This window comes from Gorilla gorilla, chromosome 7 (genome assembly GCF_029281585.2).
Source record: "Gorilla gorilla gorilla isolate KB3781 chromosome 7, NHGRI_mGorGor1-v2.1_pri, whole genome shotgun sequence".
Classification (NCBI taxonomy): domain Eukaryota; kingdom Metazoa; phylum Chordata; class Mammalia; order Primates; family Hominidae; genus Gorilla; species Gorilla gorilla.
The window spans coordinates 125,276,905-125,287,354 of NC_073231.2; the positions used below are offsets into that span (position 1 = coordinate 125,276,905).

The 10,450-nt window shown below is 43.3% G+C and overlaps 1 protein-coding gene across 1 annotated transcript; it reads left to right on the forward strand.

Moving 5' to 3' along the window:
• Nucleotides 1-1,572: 1,572 nt before the first annotated feature.
• On the forward strand, nucleotides 1,573-10,088 carry CCN3 (cellular communication network factor 3). The gene is made up of 5 exons (XM_004047466.5): nucleotides 1,573-2,337; nucleotides 2,465-2,690; nucleotides 3,779-4,030; nucleotides 4,861-5,075; nucleotides 8,577-10,088. Exons 1-5 carry the CDS (start codon nucleotides 2,254-2,256, stop codon nucleotides 8,871-8,873), a joined length of 1,074 nt encoding a protein of 357 aa, XP_004047514.2. The 5' UTR covers nucleotides 1,573-2,253; the 3' UTR covers nucleotides 8,874-10,088.
• Nucleotides 10,089-10,450: the final 362 nt, after the last annotated feature.

Below are 10,450 nucleotides of genomic sequence, written 5' to 3' on the forward strand. Positions count from 1 at the left end.
ACACTTGCAGTGACCTCTTGACATGTTAATCCTTGTCTTAAAGTTACATTTTCCCTATCACCACTCCCACCCCACACTTTCCAAGAAGAGCTAGCCCAATCTCCATGCTGCCAATTTCTCCTTGTTCTATCTCAGTCTATTCATGCTTGGAACACTTGGCCGATGCTCTTTGCCTCCCCGTTAGCAGTGCTTCCAGTTGCTCCATTTCAAAGTACATTAAAATGCTGTCTACCAAGAGCCACCACCAGAGAATCCTACTGAGTGGGTCAAGAGTGGGGCTCAGGAATCTGTATTTTTAACAAAATACATGCTGGTTGATTCGATCTGCAGCCAGATGGAGGCATCATTAGGCCAAATGGCTCATAAAACCTATCAGTTTTTTTGTTTTTTGTTTTATCTTTTTCTTAAACTTTTATTTCAAGTTCAGGGGTAAATGTGCAGGTTTGTTTACACAGGTAAGTGTGTGTCATGGACATTTGTTGTGCAGATTATTTCATCGCCCGGGTATTAAGCCTGGTACCCATTAGTTATTTTTCCTGATCTTCTACCTGCTCCCACCCTCCACCCTCCAAAGCCTATCAATTTGAAGAGTATGTAAATGTCCTACTCAAGAGTGCAAATGAACTGTTTCATCTCTAGTTAAGTTTGAGTACCACTCAGTCTCATTTACCTCAAAGAAAGCAGAACTATTAGAGGCTTGGAAGTGTGTCATAGTGGTTTCAGGCTGCCGAGAGAATTATCTAGAAGGTGCTTGAGGTGACCTCATCATCTGCGGGTGTTGCAGAGGCAGACCTGGCCCCTTCCGCAAGCTGCCTTTGATTTCCTTCATGCTGGGGACGGATGAGGTAGAGGCCATTTGTTTCCTTTTAAACTCTAGAATTACATCACAGGCCTGTATAATTTTCCTTAAAAAGTGTTTTTTGTTTTTTTCCAAAGCAACTATCCTCAAAAGAGCTGGGCATAGTTCTCCTAGGGGCAGCAGCAGTGCTGAAGTATGGGGGGGGAAACTGTTCTAAATCCTTCAAACAATGTCACCTTTGGAGCAGTAAAACTGCTCTCTTTTTCCCATGAGAGATTACAAGCATGCCCCAGCAATCATTTCTTGAAAGCGATGCTGGGTGAGAGAAGGATTTGATTTCCTGAAGGGTCAGCCAAGTTAAGCCAGTTTCTTCCTCATTTCTTCCCTGGCTGGAGGTTTTGATGGTGGTGATGGTGGCTGAACTGAACCCACTTAGAAAACTGTCAAAGATTTCTGGACTTTCAGGTGTGCCGTCTCACATTTGGTCTGCTACAGCAGGTGCTTCAAGGCTTTCTTCTGCCAAGATTTCTTTGTTTTATTTTATGATGTTTTCTTTGTGTGTGTGTGTGTGTGTGTGTGTGTGTGTGTGTGTGTTTTACTTTTATTTCTAACAAACCTGTGGACCTTGGGGTTTAAGACTGAGTGAAGCTAGAAGGATTAGAGTCAAAAGAATTTTGCCATTTGGCCAATAGCATCCCCCACCTTCTGACATATCGATTTTTTTTCTAGATTCCCTTCCCCCTGCCACTCCCCTCCCCCCAACACACACACACACACACACACACACACACACACACTTTTCTCTTTCTCCTCTTTCTCTCCTTTCCTCCCTTGCTTCTCTCCCCTCCCTCTCAACACATTCAATGAGTGCCCTAAACGGTGACAAACTTGCATGTGCTTCCCTCATGACTAAACCCCTGGGCCTTCTGCCAATCCCCTGCAGATGGCCCCAAACTGCAGGCATCCCGTAAGGGGACCCCACGCTTGCAGCCCTGGTTGGAACGGTCAGGGTGGAGGAGGATGGTGGGGAGTGGTGGTGTCTTCGTCCTGGGAGAAGGCGAAGCAACTTCCAGGAGGAAACGGGCGTTTCCTTCCCACGCGCTCGAGCGAGCCCTGGGTCCTGGCCTCGGAACTCCACCCAGCCCCTCCCCACCCTCTGGGAAAAGCCAGTCGCCACACACAGGCACACGCAGGCCCCGGCGCCGCGCCCTAAGGAGAGCAGCACCCACGGCCAATTGCCATGGCAACCCTGGGGTTCGTTCCACTTCCCCACCCAGCCGATCTCCCCCCTCCTCCGTGCACTGCAGCCAACCGGCTTGTGCGCGTCCCAGGAGCGTGCTATAAAACCTGTGCTGGGCGTGATCGGCAAGCACCGGACCAGGGGGAAGGCGAGCAGTGCCAATCTACAGCGAAGAAAGTCTCGTTTGGTAAAAGCGAGAGGGGAAAGCCTGAGCATGCAGAGTGTGCAGAGCACGAGCTTTTGTCTCCGAAAGCAGTGCCTTTGCCTGACCTTCCTGCTTCTCCATCTCCTGGGACAGGTAAGTGGCACACCCTTAAGATGCCCCCAAGTTACTTTGCCCGCCTTGGTGGCCCCCATTTGGTCACCGGGCTCACTGCGTCTTCTGTCCCAGCTGAGTGGTTTCTCCTTGTCTCGCCTGCCTTCAGGTCGCTGCGACTCAGCGCTGCCCTCCCCAGTGCCCGGGCCAGTGCCCTGCGACGACGCCGACCTGCGCCCCCGGGGTGCGCGCGGTGCTGGACGGCTGCTCATGCTGTCTGGTGTGTGCCCGCCAGCGTGGCGAGAACTGCTCAGATCTGGAGCCATGCGACGAGAGCAGTGGCCTCTACTGTGATCGCAGCGCGGACCCCAGCAACCAGACTGGCATCTGCATGGGTAATCCTGCTCCCTCTGCTGTTTGACCTCTTCTCCTGCAGCTAAGTGAAGCTGCTTCCTCCCTTCTCTTTTTTATTCCCCTTCCCAGAGGGCGATAAGCAAATAATAATAATGCAATAAGTGACATGTATAGAGCACTTACTGTGTGTCAGGCATGGTTTGGGGAGCACTTGGGGCTTTGGGGAGCGCCAGAGCCAGAAAGGAAACCTGCCCTGGGGGTGAAAGGCATTCCTCCCTTGGCTTCCTAGACAAGAATCTAAGCAAAGGGGGAGCCACGCAGAGTTAAGGGCCAGTGAAGTCATTTCCTTCGGACACTTCTAGGGGGCCACCTGGGGCTGATGGAAGCTCGGGTTTACTCACACGCTCACAGTTTCCCAAACTGCAGTTGGGGAAAACCCAGCAGATTTGTTTTCACACCTGTAATTGTCCCATTTGAACCAAAGCAGCTGCTAGTCTCCTGGGATAACTGTGTAACCCTTCTCTGGCTGCAAGTAAAATAAAATGCAGGCAACTAGCCAATCCGGGCTTCTAAAACGTAATCAATCGGGGATCAATTTTTCACATGGTACAACATTGTAGTTGAAGATTGTCTCTTCCTTTCTGGACAGGAGGGCTTTTACTTTTTTCTCTAAGCTACTGATGATTTTATTATGCTTGAGTGTCAAGGACTCTTAATGCCCTTCCCAATTTGATCAGCTAACCTGTTGGAAAACATAAAGTAGACTTTTTCTCTTTTTAAGTCTAAGCTGCTGGAGTAGGAAACTCTAAGGAGGTTCTCGCAAAATGACTGAACATTGGGAACAATGGCCAGGGGACCTTGGGGACATCACTTCACAGTTGCACACCTCTTTCCTCATCCATAAAATGAGGGGCAAGACTAGATGATCTTGAAGGTTTCTTCTTGCTCTGAGAGGCCTCCATGAGGACATCACTCTACAGTAGATACATGAGAAACCAGATCGCCTGAACTAGAAAAGGACTTGGGTTTTGGAACATGCCCTCCAAATCTTACATAGCTTCTTCACTGTATTGTGTTCTTGTTTTTCCTCTTCCTCTTTGCTTTTCACTTTGCTTCCCCAATATTCTAGCGGTAGAGGGAGATAACTGTGTGTTCGATGGGGTCATCTACCGCAGTGGAGAGAAATTTCAGCCAAGCTGCAAATTCCAGTGCACCTGCAGAGATGGGCAGATTGGCTGTGTGCCCCGCTGTCAGCTGGATGTGCTACTGCCTGAGCCTAACTGCCCAGCTCCAAGAAAAGTTGAGGTGCCTGGAGAGTGCTGTGAAAAGTGGATCTGTGGCCCAGATGAGGAGGATTCACTGGGAGGCCTTACCCTTGCAGGTGAGAAACTCAGTATACCTAGGGCTGGTCATAGTAGAGGGTAAATACAAACATGAAGAATTTGCAATCTCTTGGATTTGAAAAGAGAAACTGGCCTCAGTTTCTGGTCATTCAGTTGTGGATTTCAGGTTACCCACTGAGATCAAACACATGAGATCAAACACATTTGTAGACATTAGATCAAACATATTTATAAACTCAAACTAAGTTATAGAAGGTTGCTGCAATTTCTCCTGAAGAGGACCTCCCAAATTCACTCTTTTGTCTTATTTTTGTCTTATTGGATGAATACTACGTGTATTTTAATCCATCCCACTTGACCCTCATTAGCACTACAAAGACAAAATTTTAAATTCTCTTTCTTTTCTGGATTCTGTACACTACCTAGGCTGTCTCATGATTAACCTCCTTAAAGAAGGCTACTCATCCCTGCACAGGTCACTGAAAAGTGTCATCTTTCTAGATGCTGTAGTAAGGCTCAGATGGCACTTCAGGACCTTTTTTTAATTCTTCTTTTTGTTTTCTCTTATCAATGAAATAGTTTAAATAAAAAATCTCAAGAGACAGTAGAGGATTATTTTAGAAGCCATTAATTAGCCAGATTACTTATATTAGCAGTATCCGGAATTGTATACTATTTCTGAGGGCAGACATTATCAGCCATGCCAGAAATAAATAAATAAATAAATTCAGTTCTGTGTCCTGGTAGCATGGGTGTTTAGTAGGTACAGAGTCGAATGAGACCCACTTTCTAATAATGGCTGAAAAGGACCACTTTCCAATCCTCACATTTTACCCAATATGGCTGTCTTTATTTACACATCCCATAGCTTACAGGCCAGAAGCCACTCTAGGAGTAGAAGTCTCTGACTCAAGTGTCAACTGCATTGAACAGACCACAGAGTGGACAGCATGCTCCAAGAGCTGTGGTATGGGGTTCTCCACCCGGGTCACCAATAGGAACCGTCAATGTGAGATGCTGAAACAGACTCGGCTCTGCATGGTACGGCCCTGTGAACAAGAGCCAGAGCAGCCAACAGATAAGGTAGGAGCCTGGAGGAAACCTCCCATCCTGAAGGTAATGGCCTTGTGTCCTTGGAGCCCAGGCTTCAGAAAGTCACTGTGTCACTCTGTGACGGAGAGAGCAGCTATAGCTGGGAGTTAACCCCAGAGAAAAGGCAGTGGGGTTCCTGAAGCCAGCCTATCTTCTTTTTTCTCTTTAACATATTGAAATACTCTAAGCAACTCACAGTACACCCTCAGGTAAAGAGGGAGAGGGACCGGAAAACTATAATGCTTTTCCCAATAGAGAACGGTCTAGCAAATCCCATTCCATTCCTGGAGAAAACTGGCTACAGTTGTCAAGCACAGCTGATTCTAGAGAGGTCACTTCCGACCTCAGTTCTCTTTACTCGTCAGGTTCTGTATATATGGGTAGAGGCCATGTGGGTCTTACCTCTCAGTCCTCAGCTTTCTACCTGGCACATATTGTGTGCGTGATAAACAACTGTTGATAAATAAGCGAGTGACTGTCTGGGAATTATTGTTGGTATTTTTAAAAACCTAGTGGAAATAATACATTTGCCAGCATAAAGCAATATGGGCCAAATAAAACAGCACATATCTTTTTATTTTTTTTTTGTTGTTGGAATTACATCAACTCAGTATGTTAACACTGAATGTGAGACGCGCAGTTCAGAAGCTCTGATTGGTTGCTGATGACATCACAGGCCTTGTTACCAGAGCCCTATATCAGAAAAATGCAATACCCAATTTGAACCATTATATGGATCCTTATACAAACCTAAGACTAAAATAAAACAGCGCTTAGCAATTCAAGATTTACATATCTTGACACTGAAGCAATATCATCTAATGCGTAAGAGGACAACCGTGGAGCCAGACAGCTTGGCTTCAAATTCTGTCTTTCCACATGAACCAGCTATGTAATCTTGGGCAATTTTCTTAACCTCTCAGCCTCAATTCCTTCTCCCACATAATGGGGTGGCCGAAAGTACCTACCTTAACTTGTCATGATGATTAAATAGAATGAATTTGCAAAATGCTGGGTATAGATTAAGTACTCTGTTAACAGTAGCCACCATTACTTATGATTTCTATTTACAGGTAAAATAAGAGTCCCTAGTGGTTGCATTAGTTATATGGCTGCTTAGCTATATAATTTTTTGAAGTCCATCCTAACTTTACGTTTCTTCCACCAGTTTAGAAAGAACACCTAGAAACACCTTATCCCTAAAATTAAATCCTAGGAGATGCACTTCCCCACACTCAGGGGAATTCAAACATATAGCTAACATAGTCATATAGGTTCACCCACATAAGCAGTCTCACATACAAACACATACACACACATAGGAATGTTGTTATCCTGTACCATTTTGTGGGTGTTGACAAGAATACACGCTAAATATTAAATTGGAAAAGTAAGAAGAAGTCCTTAAATATTTTCAATAGCACAGCAACTTCTTTATTAAAGAAGATGTTTCCATTTAGTGCCTCTAAGATGCGGCTTTTTCTATTGTGTCATTTTGCAAAATTTGTATTTTTTCTTGTAACTTGAATCTTCTTTAATATTTGGATATGTTATTTTAAAGATGTTTATTTATAGTATACATATTTTATAAGAATTGTACTAGTATAACAATCATTACTTCCTTGTCTCCAAGAGATTCTTAAATCTAAGACAGTGGTTCTTTTTTTTTTTTTTTTTTTTTTGAGACGGAGTCTTGCTCTGTCGCCCAAGCTGGAGTGCAGTGGCGCAATCTTGGCTCACCGCAAGCTCCGCCTCCCGGGTTCACGCTATTCTCCTGCCTCAGCCTCCTCAGTAGCTGGGATTACAGACGCCCTCCACCATTTTTTTGTATTTTTTAGTAGAGACGGGGTTTCACCATGTTAGCCAGGATGATCTTGATCTCCTGACCTTGTGATCCGCCCGCCTCGGCCTCCCAAAGTGCTGGGATTACAGGCGTGAGCCACTGCGCCCGGCCGGCAGTGGTTCTTAAAGGGTGGTCCCCAAACCAGCAGCATCATCTAAGAAGTTGTTAAAATGTAAATTTGTGGTGTGGGTCCCACATCGGATGTACTGAATCCAAAACTCGGTGTGAGGTCTGACAGCTTGTTTTAAGAAATCCTCTAGATGATTTTGATGTGCACTGAAGTTTGAGAGCCACTGATTTAAGATAATTCCAAGTCTAATCACCCCACAAGCTGTGGGTCATGCCTATGAAGGTGAACAGTGGATAACTGTAGGAAATTAGTAGATGAAGAAATATAAGTAAGAAATAAAATATAGCCAATTATTTGCTGAATTATCAACATCGGGCCTCTTCATTTATCGTTACTAATACAATCTTGAAAACATTCTCCACTTTATTTGCATCCATGCAAATTCCATGTCTTGGAATTTCCTGGGGTCATCATGTAATAGAAAGAATGGGCTTTGTACAGACAAATTCAAATATTAGATGTTTTCTGATCCCCTTAGGTCTTTGAGACTCAGTTTCTTCATCTGTAAAACTTGGGCAATTGTTCTTTCTATGAATGATTATTTCTTGTATGAATGAATACTGTTAATAAGGTTGAGTTAATGTTTGAAGAGTATTTGAGACATAAAATAATGCCAGATTTATACACATTCTTTTTATAACATGTTGTATTAGTCCATTTTCACACTGCTATGAAGAACTACCCAAGACTGAGTAATTTATAAAGAAAAGATGTGTAATTGCCTTACAGTTACACATGGCTGGGGAAGCCTCAGGAAACTTACAATCATGGCAGTAGGTGAAGGGGAAACAAAATACATCTTACATGGCAGCAGGACAGAGAGAGACAGAGAGAGACAGAGAGAGAGAGAGAGAGAGAGAGAGAGAGAAAGGCAGCAAGAGAGAGAGAGAGACAGTGAGAGGGGAAGTGCCACACTTTTAAACCATCAGATCTTGTGAGAACTCACTATCACGAGAACAGCAAGGGAAAAATCTGCCCCCATGATCTAATTACCTCCCACCAGGCCCCTCCTCTGACACGTGGTGATTACGATATGAGAAGAGATTTGGGTGTGAACACAGAGAACCAAACTGTATCACGTGTAAAAATCCATTTGGCTAAAAATGACACCAAAGCATGTTACAGTGTCTTAAAAGATAGGTTTTGTTATGCTTTCACCTCATGCTCATCTCCTCAATGTCAAAAGACCATTATGTACAATTAGGCAAGGTGTTTACATTCCAGGAAGAAAGGAAAATGAATACAGGAACAATAAAGAATTGTACCTACTCAAAGGGCAAAGAATTTCCCAGATTCCCTTGGCCAGAACTTTGCCACAAGGTTATCCCAAGTCCCACATAGTCTGTGGAAGCAAATACTTTTAGCTGACTACATTGCTCAAGCAAAATTAATGTTCTGATAGCAAAGAAGAAAGACCAATAGATATTGGGTGGGCAACTAGCAGGTAATTCCATACTCTAAAATTGTCCCTCAGGGGAATGGTAGCCATTCAATACATCACTTCTTTTTTCTTTCTTAGAAAGGAAAAAAGTGTCTCCGCACCAAGAAGTCACTCAAAGCCATCCACCTGCAGTTCAAGAACTGCACCAGCCTGCACACCTACAAGCCCAGGTTCTGTGGGGTCTGCAGTGATGGCCGCTGCTGCACTCCCCACAATACCAAAACCATCCAGGCAGAGTTTCAGTGCTCCCCAGGGCAAATAGTCAAGAAGCCTGTGATGGTCATTGGGACCTGCACCTGTCACACCAACTGTCCTAAGAACAATGAGGCCTTCCTCCAGGAGCTGGAGCTGAAGACAACCAGAGGGAAAATGTAACCTGTCACTCAAGAAGCACACCTACAGAGCACCTGTAGCTGCTGCGCCACCCACCATCAAAGGAATATAAGAAAAGTATTCAAGGATTTCATCCTTGAATCCTATGTATTTTCCTAATGTGATCATATGAGGACCTTTATATCTGTCTTTTATTTAACAAAAAATGTAATTAACTGTAAACTTGGAATCAAGGTAAGCTCAGGATATGGCTTAGGAATGATTTACTTTCCTGTGGTTTTATTACAAACGCAAATTTCTATAAATTTAAGAAAACAAGTATATAATTTACTTTGTAGACTGTTTCACATTGCACTCATCATATTTTGTTGTGCACTAGTGCAATTCCAAGAAAGTGTCATTGTAATGAGTCAGTGAAGTCTAGAATCATACTGAACATTTCATTGTACAAGTATTTCAACCATATATTGAGGTTTATTGGGAAGATTCTCTATTGGCTCCCTTTTTGGGTAAACCAGCTCTGAACTTCCAAGCTCCAAATCCAAGGAAACATGCAGCTCTTCAACATGACGTCCAGAGATGACTATTACTTTTCTGTTTAGTTTTACACTAGGAAACGTGTTGTATCTACAGTAATGAAATGTTTACTAAGTGGACTGGTGTCATAAACTTTCTCCATTTAAGACACATTGACTCCTTTCCAATAGAAAGAAGCTAAACAGAAAACTCCCAGTACAAAGATGACTGGTCCCTCATAGCCCTCAGACATTTATATATTGGAAGCTGCTGAGGCCCCCAAGTTTTTTAATTAAGCAGAAACAGCATATTAGCAGGGATTCTCTCATCTAACTGATGAGTAAACTGAGGCCCACAGCACTTGCTTACATCCTCTGATGGCTGTTTCAAATGTGCATTTTGTGGAATTTTGAGAAAAAAAAGAGCAAAATCAACTTGACTGGTGGTGAGAGACCACACATTTTATGAGAGTTTGGAATTATTGTAGACATGCCCAAAACTTATCCTTGGGCCATAATTATGAAAACTCATGATCAAGATATATGTGTATACATACATGTATCTGGTTTGTCAGGCTACAAGGTAGGCTGCAAAATTAAATCTAGAATTCTTTTAATGCCACCACACGTGTTCCGCTTCTCTCTTTTAAAGTATTTATAAAAATATAAATTGTACATTTTGTAAAATATTATGTTTGATTTCTCTACTTGTCATATCACTAAATAAACACGATTTTATTGCTGTGTGACTCTGTATTACTTTGGTGCATAAAAGTTGAACATTGTTGTTTACTGAAAATAAAATTAAAATTTATGAATTAAATGAGACATCAATCAATAGCATCTATTGAAAGCAACATGAGTATTTCTGGATGAGCTTACAACTTCTTATCAGAAGGGAAACAAAAGACAACTCAGTATTCCTGAGTTAGATGTTCCTCACCATCACAGCCTCAGCTAGCCTCCACACTACTTACTCAGACCCTCATCTCAAGCCCTGATCTTTTTTTTTCTGGACGGTCCACTAGACACCTCTGTATATTGAAATTTAAACTTGTTATCTGACCAAACAAAATTCAGCTCTGTGGCTTCCTTATCTAATCA